The sequence below is a fragment of the Phoxinus phoxinus genome (assembly GCF_949152265.1).
Source record: "Phoxinus phoxinus genome assembly, chromosome: 4".
Classification (NCBI taxonomy): domain Eukaryota; kingdom Metazoa; phylum Chordata; class Actinopteri; order Cypriniformes; family Leuciscidae; genus Phoxinus; species Phoxinus phoxinus.
The window spans coordinates 39657106-39675069 of NC_136879.1; the positions used below are offsets into that span (position 1 = coordinate 39657106).

Here is a 17964-nt window from a genome sequence, read left to right on the forward strand (position 1 = left end):
GTTTGTCTACTTTAGTTTGTCTAAGTTTAAACTTTGTCTAAAATGTAAAGTTACCTATTAATAACTTGGTCACGGAGCAGTTGCGCAATGTCACATTTACAATGAATCTGATATTCGGGAAAACAGCACTCTTGATTTTATGTTGCTTATGATGCTTGAGTTTTTCCTCATGTAAATATAAAAACACAGGAAAATTACATATTTGTTACCCCAATTTCTTGAATTTGGGGGGCATTTTTGTTATTTTTAATGGCATTTCTGCCCCAGTGTAACAGGTAACAAACAGTATAGTGAGACAGTATAGAAATGATCAATCTCAATAAAGAAATGTGACATAAAAAACATACAAATTTTCAATATTTTTCTAAATGTTCACTCTTTTGAACTAAAAGCCTGAAAGAGAGTTGTTTTGTGCAGTCCTGTGACCACAAACAAACAGGAGCAAATGTGACTGAATTTGATATGGTTTACCAAGACCAACGCTATCTCATGACCATTTCGTACAAATTCATACAAGTGATTAAAAGGGCTAATTCGTATGAATTTGTATGATTTGTCTAAACCCACGTGATGGGTAGGTTTAGGGGCGAGGTCATTCGTACGAATTTATACGAATTTGGCAACTCGTTAAATATGTAGGCCTACGATTTAGCTAAAATTTTATGAATTTGTACGAATTAGCCACCTCGGAGATCGGAAATGCGTTTAATGATTTCTGACTGATAAATAATGAACAAATCAAACGAATGCAAACAGGAAAAAGTGAAGCCACGACCGGACAGAGTCAGTCTAGACCAATGAGAGTCCGGCTGTGTCCAAAACACACATGATTTCTCTCATGGTCTGTGTTTTCTGGTGATGTTTAGAGTCCAGCAGAGAAAAACTATTTCCACAAACACATATTAGACTTGTTTTCAGTTTAAACAATCACAGTTAAACGCTTTTTGTCAAGACAAGATGATTTTCTGTTTATTTCTCATAATTGCATGAACTATCAGAAGACAAAATAGTCAACTTAGTAAATAAGTATGACATGAATATATCTAATTCAAGTTAGACAGATTTTGCAACAAAACATATTTTTTTTACACTTTTGAAGCTTCACCTGTTAAATCTTTCTAGTCTTCCATTAATTTGAACAAAAATAAATAAATAGACAATCTCAATATTTTATCTTGCAGAATTAACCTGAATACTTTGATGTAGAATTGAATGTTGATCACTTGCAACAGTTTTTCATGTGAGTGAGATGGCCTGATGAATGTCTGAAACTCTTCTCACACTGAGTACAGTCGTACGGCTTCTCTCCAGTGTGAACTCGCTCGTGTGATTTCAGAGATCCAGACCGAGTGAATCTCTTGTCACAATATGAGCACTTGTAAGGTTTTTCTCCAGTATGAATTCTTTGGTGTCGTTTCAGATTGTCAGCTGTTGTAAAGCTCTTCCCACAGTCACAACACACATGATCTCTCACTTCATCATGTATTTTCTGGTGCCGTTTTAAACCGTTCAGTCGTGAAAAACTCTTTCCACAGAGAGAACACACATAAGGCCTCTCGTCTGAATGAACTTTCACGTGTTTCTTTAGATTTGATGATGAAATAAAATCTTTACCACACTGATCACAGTTAAATGTTTTTTCTCCAGAGTGAATGCGCAGATGATTTCTCAAACCTGTTGAATCTTTGAAACTTTTCTCACACTGAGTACAGTAGTACGGCTTCTCTCCAGTATGAACTCGCTCATGAAATTTCAGAGATTCAGAATGAGTGAAACTCTTGTCACAATATGAGCACTTGTAAGGTTTTTCTCCAGTATGAATTCTTTGGTGTCGTTTCAGATTGCCAGATGCAGTAAAGCTCTTCCCACAGTCACAACACACATGATCTCTCACTTCATCATGTGTTTTCTGGTGCAGTTTAAAACTTTTCAGCCTTGAAAAACTCTTTCCACAGAGAGAACACACATAAGGCTTCTCGTCTGAATGAACTTTCAGGTGTGATTTTAGATGTGATGACGAAATAAACCCTTTACCACACTGATCACAGCTAAATGGCTTTTCTCCAGAGTGAATACGCAAATGAATTTTTAGTAAGGATGAAGATATGAAACTCTTCTCACACCGAGTGCATGGATACGGTTTCTCTCCAGTGTGAATTCTCATGTGTGTCTTAAGGCCTCCTTTCTGTCTGAAACTCTTTCCACACTGTGAGCAGGAGTGCAGCTTTTGGGCTTTTGTTCCTTGAGTTTTGAAGTCACAGTGTTTCTTTACTTCGTTCAGTTCTTCTCTTTGCTCTGTTATTTCCATCTGATCTAAAATGAACATATCAAGTAGTTATAATCAGTTTAAGGAGGATAATCTCAAGGAAAATTCAAGTGAACACAAGCAGACAACAAGAGAATAGGTTTCTGTCTGTGTGAGTATAAAGTATCAGATCTTTAATGTTGAAGGTTTGTTACATCATTTTCATTAATTTGAAATCTAAAAATGTATTTGACACATTGCTATATACATGATTATTTAGTTTAATTTCTACATCATATATCATCAATAAACTACTTATTTCACAGCCACCAAAGCAGTCAACATTGAAGAATCAAGAATGGACACCAACCTATTTGTTCCTCAGTATCTTCATGTTTTATTCTGGATGGTTCTGGATCACTCATGTCTTCAATCTCCTCTTTAATAAACTCCATCTTTAACAGTCACACAGATTTCAGCTGCTACTCCTGGAGTTTGTCCTTCTCTTGTAGGATGATGGGAATATTCCCAGTATTTATTGGTGAATTGTTGTGGGAGGGGCTTCACTGCAGGTGTGAACTGTGATCACTGTGTGATACTGACGCCCACAGGACCAGATCTGGAATCTGAAAGTTACTGAATTTTTACTGAACTAATTTAATTACTTGATAGTTAAGTGAATATATTTGCTGTTATAAATAGTGTTTTGACAAAGTTGTATATTATCATCATATAAAACAGATCTATAGGGTCATCCATGTCAAAACAACCAAATTTCAGAAACTTCCCAGGCTAAAATGTTTTATATTATTAATATTGTTTCTGAAGAAAGCCAAACATAAATGTGATGGATTTATATTTACTGAGTTATCCAGTATTGTGTACAGGGGGGTAAAATGACTTTAGAAAGATGGCAAATCATTATTTTGTTTTTACACAGAGATTGGTAGGTCCCAAAGTTCAAACTGTTGAATTTTACCCCATTTCCAATGAAAACCAAATATGGGTATAACTTTTCAAACAGGGTTACTTATTGTGTTTAAAGAAAAATCTCTGAAGAATAAACATGTTGAAACTAGAAATGTATCTTGTTTCCCTCTATCAAAACAATTGCATACAACATCTCTCTCTGAGTGCCAAAATACACTGAAATTATGTGAATATTTCCAGCGTTTATTGGTTAGAAATATGTGATATTTTAATGTGGTTTGAAATTAGTAGCATTTAAAACAAGACTGGTGTACTTTCCCAAAGTCTGGCAGAAATAACTGAGTCATCATGTTAAACTGAGACGCTGAAAAACCTCTTTGTCTCCAAAAGTTCCCTGTTTTCACCTCGTTCATTACGGTGATGTCTGAGATCTTCTGTAAAGTGGCACATTAAGCACATTTTATTGGTGTCAACAGGCTGAAACTGAGTCTGTGAAAAACTCTCTGCCAACATATTACATTCGAATGAATAATTAGACCTGCAAATTCAAAGGAGGTGAAAACAGTGACACGTTCTCAAACGAAATCTCCGTAGGGGGTTTTGAGGGTAACCCAGAAGTAAACTAAACATTTTTCGTTTACTCCCCCCCCCAATTTGGCGTGACGTGAACGGTCTCTGGCTGGGCAGGACTGACGTGAAGCTCATGTTGAGGGGATACTGTGGGTTTGCGGGGCTCCTTATTCGCCAAGCCCACAGTAAATGACGAGCCACTCGACAAAAGGGGAAAGTCCAGCGAGGGGTATTGGCAGGCATGAGGTAGTACAGACATGAGGTCGCCATCTCATCCAGTCCATAGCGGAACATGTCTTTCAAGACACCATCACCAAAATCCACCCCATGGCAAAGCTCACAGAATTCCCTCACGTAATCCTCAATTGGACGGTCACCTTGGCTGAGGCGGGAGAGACGAATTGCTGGGTCCATGTTGGTCTAGTATTCTGTAACGAATCTAATGGAGGCAAGCTGGTTGAGAACCCAAATGCAACTAATGCAAAACATAAAACAAAGGCATGGAACTCAGAACAAGAACCTCACTGTAACAAATTGCTGTAGATTCTACAGCAAAATTCTACAGAAATTTATTGTTTTATCATTTTACAAGTTATTACTGTAATTCACAATGCATTATGGGTCAAAAAGAGTATTACAGTTGTTAACAGTATATTTCCCTGTCAACTGTAAATTGATTTACAGGTAAGAGGTGTTTTCACTGTAGTTCATACGGTTTTACAACAATTTACTGTGGTGTGGCATTATGGGATTGCGCGGGCTGAATACAGGTTTGAAAACTGGTGGACTGGAGCAGGGCAAGAAGAGTTGAAGATAAAAGGCACTATTTACAACATTTTTGGTAAGTTCACTTAAATTTACGTCCATAAATATTACAATGTATTACTTAATGCTGTTCGCGATTCATATTTTGAACAGAGTTCATAACATAGGCATGTCAGATTAATTTTATCGACTTGTTAACAACTGCGTGTTATCAGGACATTTAGTGGGATGTAAAGTGTTTGATTACAATATTTTTCCCAGCCGAAACTATACGTTTATTTAGTAAAGGAATGTGTCTTTAATTTTAAATTTCTTGTTTCAGGCGAGGCATAGAATCGCGACGGGCTGCGCCATTACAGTGGTGAGACGAAGCTGAACTGTTACAAGGTAAAACCATCGTAAATGTTATGGACGAATGCTGCAGTTTGTTACAGTTTTATTCACATTTGCTCTAGATAGTATTTTTAGAGCATTTGCAGTTTGGCAGACAAGACAAATCCACTGAAGTGTTGGTGAGACAATACGCACGTGCAGTTCGCTTTCTTGACGAAAAACATTAGGCTACATATGATATTAACATCGTTGGATGCTGCTATTTTCTCATTTATTTCACCAGTTTTGAGCATGTAAAGCCAGTGTTTAACAAAGGCCTGCGTAAATTTGCTAAATTTAACGCAAAGGAATTTTTGGTAAGTTAACTTAAATTTACGTCCATAAATATTACAATCTAATGTATTACTTAATGCTGTTTAAGCGGTTCGAACAGAATTCATAACATAGGCATGTCAGATGCAATTAATATCTACTTGTTAACAACTGCGTGTTATCAGGACATTTAGTGGAATGTAAAGTGTTTGATTCCAATATTTTCCAATCCACTGAAGTGTTGGTGAGACAAAACTATATGCGCACGTGCAGTTAGCTTTCTTGACGAAAAACATCGTTGTTGGATGCTGCCATTTTCTCATTTATTTCACCAGTTTTGGAACCCGTTTTTAACAAATCCCTGTGTCATAACTAAATTCAAAACGACTGGCAAAAGATTTGAAAGTTCATTTTATTTTCTGTTCAAAGTTCCCATAGTTATCGTTTTCTTAATATAACTTGAACCTAAATCTAAATGAGAAATGTATCACTGTAAATTGTGTCAACATGAGAGGAATACCATTGTAGGTTTTACTAAGCATATGAAAGGTCACAGTAATGTTCCAAACTGGTGTTTTACCTGTGGTCTACCTGACTGTTCCCGTGCATTTACAAAATTTGCAGCTTTTAAGTCTCATCTATTTAGAGACTAAAAAGGGTATAAGAAGTCTCATAAAGGTGCCAGATTTGACCAAAGATACAGCAGAGTATTTCATTTTTATCGCTGTGTGCACCAAACCCATCTTAAGTGTTTGCTGCCAAAAAAGCAAATTTTTTTTGCTTCATCTGACCATAGAACGTTTGAAAAGTACCTAACACGACTGGAACTTCAAACGGGACAGGTTCTATGGTCAGATGAAACCAAAAAAAAAAAAAGCTTTTTTGGCAGCAAACACTTATGATGGGTTTGGTGCACACAGGGATAAAAATGTTGCCCATGTGTAAAATGAAATACTCTGCTGTATCTTTAATGCTGTGGGCCTAATTTTCTGCCAGAGGTCCTGAACATCTTGTTCAGATATATGGCATCATGGATTGGATCAAATACCAACAGATACAAAATCGAAACCTAACAGACTGTGCTAGAAATTTTATAACGGGTTTTCTTATAATCCATGTTTGGATTTTCCAACAGGACAGTGATCCAAAAATAAATATCAAAATCAAAACGGCCATCCCAGTCCCTGAACTGAACCCTATAGAAGATGAGTGGACTGAACTGAGGAGAAGCACCAACATGGATCTGGGAATCTAACGGTTCTGGAGATATTCTGTATGGAGGAATGAAGGTTCTGGAGACATTCTGTATGAAGGAATGAAGGTTCTGGAGATATTCTGTATGGAGGAATGAAGATTCTGGAGACATTCTGTATGGAGGAATGAAGGTTCTGGAGACATTCTGTATGGAGGAATGAAGGATCTGGAGATATTCTGTATGGAGGAATGAAGGATCTGGAGATATTCTGTATGGAGGAATGAAGGTTCTGGAGACATTCTGTATGAAGGAATGAAGGATCTGGAGATATTCTGTATGGAGGAATGAAGGTTCTGGAGACATTCTGTATGGAGGAATGAAGGATCTGGAGATATTCTGTATGGAGGAATGAAGGTTCTGGAGATATTCTGTATGGAGGAATGAAGGTTCTGGAGATATTCTGTATGAAGGAATGAAGGATCTGGAGATATTCTGTATGAAGGAATGAAGGTTCTGGAGATATTCTGTATGGAGGAATGAAGGTTCTGGAGACATTCTGTATGAAGGAATGAAGGATCTGGAGATATTCTGTATGAAGGAATGAAGGATCTGGAGATATTCTGTATGGAGGAATGAAGGATCTGGAGATATTCTGTATGGAGGAATGAAGGATCTGGAGATATTCTGTATGGAGGAATGAAGGATCTGGAGACATTCTGTATGAAGGAATGAAGGATCTGGAGATATTCTGTATGGAGGAATGAAGGTTCTGGAGACATTCTGTATGAAGGAATGAAGGATCTGGAGATATTCTGTATGGAGGAATGAAGGATCTGGAGATATTCTGTATTGAGGAATGAAGGATCTGGAGATATTCTGTATGGAGGAATGAAGGATCTGGAGATATTCTGTATGGAGGAATGAAGGATCTGGAGATATTCTGTATGGAGGAATGAAGGATCTGGAGACATTCTGTATGGAGGAATGAAGGATCTGGAGATATTCTGTATGGAGGAATGAAGGTTCTGGAGACATTCTGTATGGAGAAATGAAGGTTCTGGAGATATTCTGTATGGAGGAATGAAGGTTCTGGAGATATTCTGTATGGAGGAATGAAGGATCTGGAGATATTCTGTATGGAGGAATGAAGGATCTGGAGATATTCTGTATGGAGGAATGAAGGATCTGGAGATATTCTGTATGGAGGAATGAAGGTTCTGGAGATATTCTGTATGGAGGAATGAAGGATCTGGAGATATTCTGTATGGAGGAATGAAGGATCTGGAGATATTCTGTATGGAGGAATGAAGGTTCTGGAGATATTCTGTATGGAGGAATGAAGGATCTGGAGACATTCTGTATGGAGGAATGAAGGATCTGGAGATATTCTGTATTGAGGAATGAAGGATCTGGAGATATTCTGTATGGAGGAATGAAGGATCTGGAGATATTCTGTATGGAGGAATGAAGGATCTGGAGATATTCTGTATGGAGGAATGAAGGATCTGGAGACATTCTGTATGGAGGAATGAAGGATCTGGAGATATTCTGTATGGAGGAATGAAGGTTCTGGAGACATTCTGTATGGAGAAATGAAGGTTCTGGAGATATTCTGTATGGAGGAATGAAGGATCTGGAGATATTCTGTATGGAGGAATGAAGGTTCTGGAGATATTCTGTATGGAGGAATGAAGGATCTGGAGACATTCTGTATGAAGGAATGAAGGTTCTGGAGATATTCTGTATGGAGGAATGAAGGTTCTGGAGACATTCTGTATGAAGGAATGAAGGATCTGGAGATATTCTGTATGAAGGAATGAAGGTTCTGGAGATATTCTGTATGGAGGAATGAAGGATCTGGAGATATTCTGTATGGAGGAATGAAGGATCTGGAGATATTCTGTATGGAGGAATGAAGGATCTGGAGATATTCTGTATGAAGGAATGAAGGATCTGGAGATATTCTGTATGGAGGAATGAAGGATCTGGAGACATTCTGTATGGAGGAATGAAGGATCTGGAGACATTCTGTATGGAGGAATGAAGGATCTGGAGACATTCTGTATGGAGGAATGAAGGTTCTGGAGATATTCTGTATGGAGGAATGAAGGATCTGGAGATATTCTGTATGGAGGAATGAAGGTTCTGGAGATATTCTGTATGGAGGAATGAAGGTTCTGGAGATATTCTCTATGGAGGAATGAAGGATCTGGAGATATTCTGTATGGAGGAATGAAGGATCTGGAGATATTCTGTATGGAGGAATGAAGGATCTGGAGATATTCTGTATGGAGGAATGAAGGATCTGGATCCGGAGATATTCTGTATGAAGGAATGAAGGATCCGGAGATATTCTGTATGGAGGAATGAAGGTTCTGGAGACATTCTGTATGGAGGAATGAAGGATCTGGAGATATTCTGTAAGGAGGAATGAAGGTTCTGGAGATATTCTGTATGGAGGAATGAAGGATCTGGAGATATTCTGTATGGAGGAATGAAGGATCTGGAGATATTCTGTATGGAGGAATGAAGGTTCTGGAGATATTCTGTATGGAGGAATGAAGGATCTGGAGACATTCTGTATGAAGGAATGAAGGATCTGGAGATATTCTGTATGGAGGAATGAAGGTTCTGGAGATATTCTGTATGGAGGAATGAAGGATCTGGAGACATTCTGTATGGAGGAATGAAGGATCTGGAGACATTCTGTATGAAGGAATGAAGGTTCTGGAGATATTCTGTATGGAGGAATGAAGGTTCTGGAGACATTCTGTATGAAGGAATGAAGGATCTGGAGATATTCTGTATGAAGGAATGAAGGATCTGGAGATATTCTGTATGGAGGAATGAAGGATCTGGAGATATTCTGTATGAAGGAATGAAGGATCTGGAGATATTCTGTATGGAGGAATGAAGGTTCTGGAGACATTCTGTATGGAGGAATGAAGGATCTGGAGACATTCTGTATGGAGGAATGAAGGATCTGGAGACATTCTGTATGGAGGAATGAAGGATCTGGAGACATTCTGTATGGAGGAATGAAGGTTCTGGAGACATTCTGTATGGAGGAATGAAGGTTCTGGAGATATTCTGTATGGAGGAATGAAGGATCTGGAGATATTCTGTATGGAGGAATGAAGGTTCTGGAGATATTCTGTATGGAGGAATGAAGGTTCTGGAGATATTCTGTATGGAGGAATGAAGGATCTGGAGATATTCTGTATGGAGGAATGAAGGATCTGGAGATATTCTGTATGGAGGAATGAAGGATCTGGAGATATTCTGTATGGAGGAATGAAGGATCTGGATCCGGAGATATTCTGTATGAAGGAATGAAGGATCCGGAGATATTCTGTATGGAGGAATGAAGGTTCTGGAGACATTCTGTATGGAGGAATGAAGGATCTGGAGATATTCTGTATGGAGGAATGAAGGTTCTGGAGATATTCTGTATGGAGGAATGAAGGATCTGGAGATATTCTGTATGGAGGAATGAAGGATCTGGAGATATTCTGTATGGAGGAATGAAGGATCTGGAGATATTCTGTATGGAGGAATGAAGGATCTGGAGACATTCTGTATGGAGGAATGAAGGATCTGGAGATATTCTGTATGGAGGAATGAAGGATCTGGAGATATTCTGTATGGAGGAATGAAGGATCTGGATATATTCTGTATGGAGGAATGAAGGATCTGGAGATATTCTGTATGGAGGAATGAAGGATCTGGAGATATTCTGTATGGAGGAATGAAGGATCTGGAGATATTCTGTATGGAGGAATGAAGGATCTGGAGATATTCTGTATGGAGGAATGAAGGATCTGGAGATATTCTGTATGGAGGAATGAAGGATCTGGAGATATTCTGTATGGAGGAATGAAGGATCTGGAGATATTCTGTATGGAGGAATGAAGGATCTGGAGATATTCTGTATGGAGGAATGAAGGATCTGGAGATATTCTGTATGGAGGAATGAAGGATCTGGAGATATTCTGTATGGAGGAATGGTCTCTGATCTCTTGTCAGGTGTTCTCCAAACTCAGCAGGCATTATAGGAGAAAACTCAGCTTATACAACTTGTGCTTATAAAACTTTAACTTTTTTATTTATTTTTTAAATGAGCGAGCGTTTCGCTAGATAAGACCCTTATTCATCGTCTGGTGTCGTTTAAAGCCCTTTGAAGCTGCACTGAAACTGTCATTTGGACCTTGAACCGTTTGGGGCCCATTGAAGTCGATTATATGGAGAAATGTTTTCATCAAAAACCTTAATTTCTTTTCGACTAAAGAAAGAAAGACATGGACATCTTGGATTACATGGGGGTGAGTAAATTATCAGCAAAAGTTTTTTTTAAAGTGAACTAATCCTTTAAAGGGATAGTTCACCAAAAATGGAAATTCCGTCATCATTTACTCACCCCCATGTTGTTCCAAACCTGAATGAGATTCTTTCTTCAGCTGAACACAAAAGAAGATATTTTGAAGAATGTTGGTAATCAAACAGTTGATTGTAGCCATTTACTTTCAATTGTCTGGTTACCAAAATTCTTTAAAATATCATCTTTTGTGTTCAACAGAAGAAAGAAACTCATACAGGTTTGGAACATTGAGGGTGAGTAAACAGAATGATGACAGAATTTTCATTTTTGGATGAACTTTCCCTTTAACTTTTATTGAACCCAGAATCTTGCTTTTAAGTCTTACAAGTTATTTGTAGTTATTTTGTGACTGATTTTGAAAAGATTTTCTGTACTTGAAAAAGTAAAATTGTTGTTACCAGTCTTGCAGTATTTGGTTATTATTTTAATAAATATTTTTCTACAACAGCTTTGACTTTGTGTTTGTTTTTTTTAAATGTGTATTTTAATGCATTTACATAAATATAATGGTAAATAATAGAGTATAGTTTACTGTTAAAACTATTCTTTTCAACTTTTTAAATGTTAAATTCATAAATTGTTGATTTTGTTCTTTACACTCATTTAGAAACGAGCATTTTCTATTTTTCCAGCGTGTGAACATATCTCCGATACTACTCTCTATAAAAAACAATCGGATTGCTTTGATATCGCTAGTTATATCCAACTTTCCGAACTTCCGTTACTATCTCTAACGATAGCCCGCTAGCATTGCACGCGTGGCCTCGCCTATCGACCGTCTTATTTACACTCGAATCACTGAAATCGCTCTGTTTGTGTTGGAGTTTGTGTTTGTGCTTGTGCTTCGAATCGCTTGTTTGTGTTGAAGTTTGTGTTTGTGCTTGTGCTTCGAATCGCTTGTTTGTGTTTGAAGTTTGTGTCTGTGTTCGAACCGCTTTGGTTGTGTTTGGAGTTTGTGTTTCGAATCGCTTGTTTGTGTTTGTGTTTCGAATCGCTTAACTGTTAACGTTAGTTTGTGAGCGTGTGAACATATCTCCGATACTACTCTCTATAAAAAACAATCGGATTGCTTTGATATCGCTAGTTATATCCAACTTTCCGAACTTCCGTTACTATCTCTAACGATAGCCCGCTAGCATTGCACGCGTGGCCTCGCCTATCGACCATCTTATTTACACTCGAATCACTGAAATCGCTCTGTTTGTGTTGGAGTTTGTGTTTGTGCTTGTGCTTCGAATCGCTTGTTTGTGTTTGAAGTTTGTGTTTGTGCTTGTGCTTCGAATCGCTTGTTTGTGTCTGTGTTCGAACCGCTTTGGTTGTGTTTGGAGTTTGTGTTTCGAATCGCTTAACTGTTAGTTTGTGAGCGTGTGAACATATCTCCGATACTACTCTCTATAAAAAACAATCGGATTGCTTTGATATCGCTGGTTATATCCAACTTTCCGAACTTCCGTTACTATCTCTAACGATAGCCCGCTAGCATTGCACGCGTGGCCTCGCCTATCGACCGTCTTATTTACACTCGAATCACTGGAAGGATACGGGTTCTATCCATGATTTCAGTCCTAAATTAGTAGTGATATTGGTAGCATCACTGCTAATTTATTGTTCATCTGTCATAATGGCGAATACATCGGATGTGTGTCTAACGTTACCTCTGAGTGCAGGTGAGGACACGTTTGAGCTGCATTCGGTGTGGTTGGAGCTGGAGTCCGTGGAGAAGCAGATCCGTGATCTGCTGGGGAGGCAGGCCGAGCTGCGAGACCGACGAACAGCGCTTGAAGCATCACGCGCCGATGCTCACAAGTCAGTGGTTAGTAACTTTTCGACTCCGGCCTCCTCTACTCCGTGTATTTCTCTGCACAGGACCCGAGCACCCCTGGTTTCGTTTACCCCGACACCGACACAGCACCATGGACCCTGGATGATGCCACAGCGGAAGACACGAGCCAGGACCAGAGCAAGGACCTCTCCGCCCCTCCCGGTCTTCGAGATCTCCACCCGGAACCGCTTCTCCCCTCTTCGCGAGACGGAACGCGACGACGCTGTGATCATCGGCAGTTCCATGGTCCGGCATGTCCGCGCTACCTCAGGTAAAGGTATGGTGCGCACTCACTGCTTTCCTGGTGCTCGTGTTCTCGATGTCGCTGCGCAGGTCCCCGAGATCCTGAACGGTGACGAGCGCGTCGGAGCTGTCGTGCTGCACGCGGGGGTGAACGACATCAGGCTGCGGCAGACGGAGGTTCTGAAGAGGGACTACAGGAGCCTGATCGAGACGGTACGCAGAACATCGCCTGAAGCAAAGATCGTCGTGTCTGGACCGCTTCCCACGTACCGACAAGGACAAGAAAGGTTCAGTAGATTGTTTGCACTAAATGAATGGTTAATGTCATGGTGTAATGAACAGAGACTGCTCTTTGTAAATAATTGGAATCTGTTTTGGGAGCGACCTAGGCTCTACCGTGCTGATGGCCTGCACCCCAGCAGAATCGGAGCGGCTGTTCTGTCGGAAAACATCTCCAAGACGTTACACACCATATGACTAGTAAGTCAAAGTCCAAATCACATTCTTTGCTGTCCCAAATTAATTGATATAAGTACCAGTGTAGAACACTATATAGAAACTGTGTCTATTCCTCGTTTAGTGAGGCCAAACAATAAATCTACTGTAGGATCTAAGAAAAATCTAATTGTGATTAAACCAGAAAATCTCAATATTAGTGAACAAAAACAATTTCTAAAGCTAGGTCTTCTAAACATTAGATCGCTTACACCTAAGGCGGTTATTGTAAATGAAATGGTCACTGATAATAGCTTCGATGTACTCTGCCTTACTGAAACCTGGCTTAAACCAAATGATTATTTCGGTCTTAATGAGTCCACTCCACCAGGATACGGTTATAAGCATGAGCCCCGTCTGATTGGTCGTGGCGGCGGTGTTGCAACAATCTATAGAGATATTCTTAATGTTACTCAGAAAACAGGTCACAGGTTTAATTCGTTTGAAGTACTTGTTCTAAATGTTACGCTCCTAGATGTAAGAAAGAAATCCCTATTATCTCTAGCCTTGGCTACCGTATATAGACCGCCAGGGCCTTACGCTGATTTCCTAAAAGAGTTTGCAGATTTTCTCTCAAATCTATTGGTCAATGTCGATAAGGCAATAATTGTTGGAGATTTCAACATACACGTTGATAACACAAATGATGCGTTAGGAGCTGCGTTTACAGATTTATTAAACTCCTTTGGGGTCAAGCAAAACGTTAGTGGTCCCACTCATCGTCTTAATCATACACTCGATTTAATTATATCATATGGAACCGATCCAACCGATATAGATATTATACCGCAAAGTGATGATGTCACTGATCATTACACGGTAACTTGCATACTACGTACGGCTGAAATGTGTCATGTTGCGCCACGTTATCGACCAGGCAGAACAATTCTTCCAACCACTATAGATAGATTCTTGAATAGCTTACCTGATCTATCTCCGCTCCTCAGTGAACCCAAACTAACAGATGAGCTAGAGGAAATGACTAGCAGTATGAGCATCATTTTCTCTAGTACATTAGAAACTGTTGCACCAATTAGATTAAAAAAGGTTAGAGAGAAAACTAAAGCACCATGGTACAACAGTGCTACGCATGTTATCAAGAGAGAAACTCGTAACTTAGAGCGCAAATGGAAACAAACTAATTTAGAGGTCTTTAGAATCGCGTGGAAAGACAGTATGTCACGTTATAAAAAGGCTCTAAAAGCAGCCAGGGCTGAGCATCTCCGCAAACTAATAGAAAATAACCAAAACAATCCAAGGTTTTTATTTAACACTGTGGCTAGATTAACAAATAAACAGACATCACCTGAACAAAATATTCCGTTACATTTTAGTAGTAATGATTTCATGAATTTCTTCACTGAGAAAATAGAAAGCATCAGAAACACAATTGTAAATGTACAATCTTTGACAGCGTCTTATGATTCAGCCTCAATTATCGCCCCTCAAGAACAACTACAGTGCTTTACAACTATAGGACAGGAAGAGCTAAATAAACTTATCACTGCATCTAAACCAAAAACATGTTTATTAGATCCAATACCCACTAAACTACTGAAAGAAGTGTTACCTGTAGTGGAAGAGCCTCTTCTCAATATTATTAACTCGTCTCTATCTTTAGGACATGTTCCAAAAACATTCAAGCTGGCAGTTATAAAACCTCTTATTAAGAAACCACAATTAGATCCAAATAACCTAGCAAACTACAGACCCATTTCAAATCTTCCATTTATGTCTAAAATACTAGAAAAAGTTGTGTCCGCTCAATTGTGCTCTTTCTTGCAAGAAAACGATATCTATGAAAAGTTTCAGTCTGGATTCAGGCCACATCATAGCACAGAAACTGCACTCGTTAAAATTACAAATGATTTACTTTTAGCTTCTGACCAAGGCTGTATCTCAATACTAGTTTTACTCGATCTTAGTGCTGCGTTTGACACTATAGATCATAAAATACTCTTAGATCGACTTCAAAATTACACTGGTGTTCAGGGACAGGCATTAAGCTGGTTTAGATCGTACCTATCAGACCGTTACCATTTTGTCCATTTAAATGGGGAAAAATCAAAGATAACGTCAGTAAATTATGGAGTGCCGCAGGGATCTGTATTAGGCCCCCTGCTATTCTCAATTTATATGCTGCCACTTGGTAATATTATAAGAAAACATGGAATAATTTTCCACTGTTATGCTGATGACACTCAATTATATATTTCATCTAGACCAGATGATAACACTAAATTATCTAAAATGACAGAGTGTGTTAAAGATATAAAATATTGGATGACGTGTAATTTTCTTCTATTAAATTCAGATAAAACGGAGGTATTACTGATTGGTCCAAAAAACTGCCCACAAAACCTCTTACAATACAACCTTAATCTAGATGGACGTCCTGTTACTTTATCCTCTACAGTAAAAGACCTGGGTGTTATACTAGACCGCAACTTGTCTTTTGAAAATCATATTTCAAATGTCACAAGAACAGCCTTTTTCCACCTTAGAAACATTGCTAAGCTACGTAATATGCTATCAGTTTCTGATGCAGAAAAGTTAGTTCATGCATTCATGACCTCGAGACTAGATTACTGTAATGCTTTATTAGCTGGTTGTCCTGCATCCTCCGTAAACAAGCTACAGTTAGTCCAAAATGCAGCTGCTAGAGTTCTTACTAGGTCAAGAAAATATGATCATATAACACCAATTTTATCATCTCTACACTGGTTACCTATTAAGTTCCGTATCAATTACAAAGTATTGTTACTGACCTATAAAGCCCTAAATGGTTAAGCTCCTGTGTATTTAAGAGATCTTCTATCGCCATATATTCCATCGCGCTCTTTAAGATCGCTAAATTCAAAGCTTCTGGTCGTACCTAGGATATCTAAGTCCACTAAAGGAGGGAGGGCGTTTTCACATCTAGCTCCTAAACTCTGGAATAGCCTTCCTGATACTGTCCGAGGCTCAGACTCGCTCTCCCAGTTTAAAACTAGATTAAAGACGCATCTCTTTAGCCAAGCATTCACATGATGCATCTCATACCTTTTATACTACAGTTAAATCAGATCAAATGCATTCATATTATGAACAGCAGCTACGCTAATTATTTCCCATCTGCCTTTTTTTGTTGTTATCTCGGGACGCCTGTCCCGAGATAACTCAAATAGAGTTCGTCAGCTCCAGTTATGTATCCAGCCTCTCATGGAGACTTCAGATGCCCCAACGCCTGTGATGAGACGACTCGACGCCTGTGAAGAGACGACCCAACGCCGGCGATATGTTATGCCCTAAATTTCATGATTAACTAACTGTATTTTTGTATGTATATTTTTGAAATGCATTTTCTGTAAAGCTGCTTTGAAACAATGTGTATTGTGAAAAGCGCTATACAAATAAACTTGAATTGAATTGAATTGAACTATTACAGCATCTTGAATTTTGGGGGGTATTTATAGGATTTTATTGGTAATTTTATTGCCAGGTAAATATTGTACTTTAGTGAAATTACAAAAAATTGCTGTAAAATATATTTACAGGATTTTATTGGCAACTTCATTGCCAGGTAAATACTGTACTTTAGTGAAATTACAGAATATTGCTGTAAAATAAAATACAAGTTTAATTCAATGTTACTCTAAAAAAAACTAGCCTACTAATTACTGTATTTTATATGCAACGGTTAACTGTAAATTGATTTACAGTATTATACTGTAATCAATTTTACAGCAATTACCAACATTTTTACAGGACTTTATTAGCAACTTTTTTTTAGCAACTTTTTTAAATTGTTGTTATGCCCAATTCTCATCAATTGATTTGATTTGATTTATTCAACAATAATCATAAACTTATACAATCATGCCAAAGGCAGTTCATATACATTTGAGTACAATTTGTTGAGGATAAAATACACAAAAAAGCCACAGGCTTATTTCCATTGTGGTCCTCTACATGCATAAAATGAAACGAACAGTTCAGTGGGAATAAAATCAAAACAAGCAACTCACACCTTACAAATTCTTATGGGATCCTAATTGGAAAGCCATTTTTTAACTTCTCTTCTAAAGGGCCATGCCTCTTGTAATTGTTTTAAATGATCTGGCAATTCATTCCAAGCAACTGCACTTGAGTACAAAAACGAATTCTTCCCAACTACACTTTTAAACCGGTACAAATATATATTATTTATCCTTGCCCTTGTAGAAATACAATGAACATCTCTCACAAAAACATAGTAGTCATACAAGTATTTAGGGACAGTTCTCTGAATAATTTTGAACACCATCATAATTTTAATAAACATTACTCTTTTATCCACTTTTAAAATACCCAATTCCCTGAAATGGTTATTATTAAGTTGCATACGAGGATGCAACCCCAGAACGATTCTGCACAACCTGTTCTGAGCCGTCTGTAATTTATTTTTAACATGTTTTTTAGAGCCACTATACCAAAAAGTTACTGCATAGTCGAAATGAGGTTGCACTAATGCACCAGCTAACATTGTCATTGTTTGTTTATCTAAATAAGCAGCCTGTCTTGCTAAAAATTTTATTCGATTATTTATTTTCGATAAAGCTACAGCTGCCATGCTATCTCCAGTCATTTTGTTATCAAGAATACATCCTAAAAATTTCACTTCTTGTTTAAAAGTAAAATATTCATCTCCCACCCTT

The 17964-nt window shown here is 38.3% G+C and overlaps 2 protein-coding genes across 2 annotated transcripts; one reads left to right on the forward strand and one right to left on the reverse strand.

Annotated features, from left to right (window-relative positions):
* Window positions 1–952: 952 nt before the first annotated feature.
* LOC306997064 (uncharacterized protein) lies at window positions 953–2310 on the reverse strand. The gene has a single exon (XM_079610121.1). The coding sequence runs from the start codon at window positions 2306–2308 to the stop codon at window positions 1220–1222; it is 1089 nt and encodes a 362-aa protein (XP_079466247.1). The 5' UTR covers window positions 2309–2310; the 3' UTR covers window positions 953–1219.
* Window positions 2311–12341: 10031 nt separating this feature from the next.
* Window positions 12342–14194, forward strand: LOC306997073 (uncharacterized protein). Its single transcript, XM_079610136.1, has 2 exons — window positions 12342–12541; window positions 12638–14194. Exons 1-2 carry the CDS (start codon window positions 12350–12352, stop codon window positions 13268–13270), a joined length of 825 nt encoding a protein of 274 aa, XP_079466262.1. The 5' UTR covers window positions 12342–12349; the 3' UTR covers window positions 13271–14194.
* Window positions 14195–17964: the final 3770 nt, after the last annotated feature.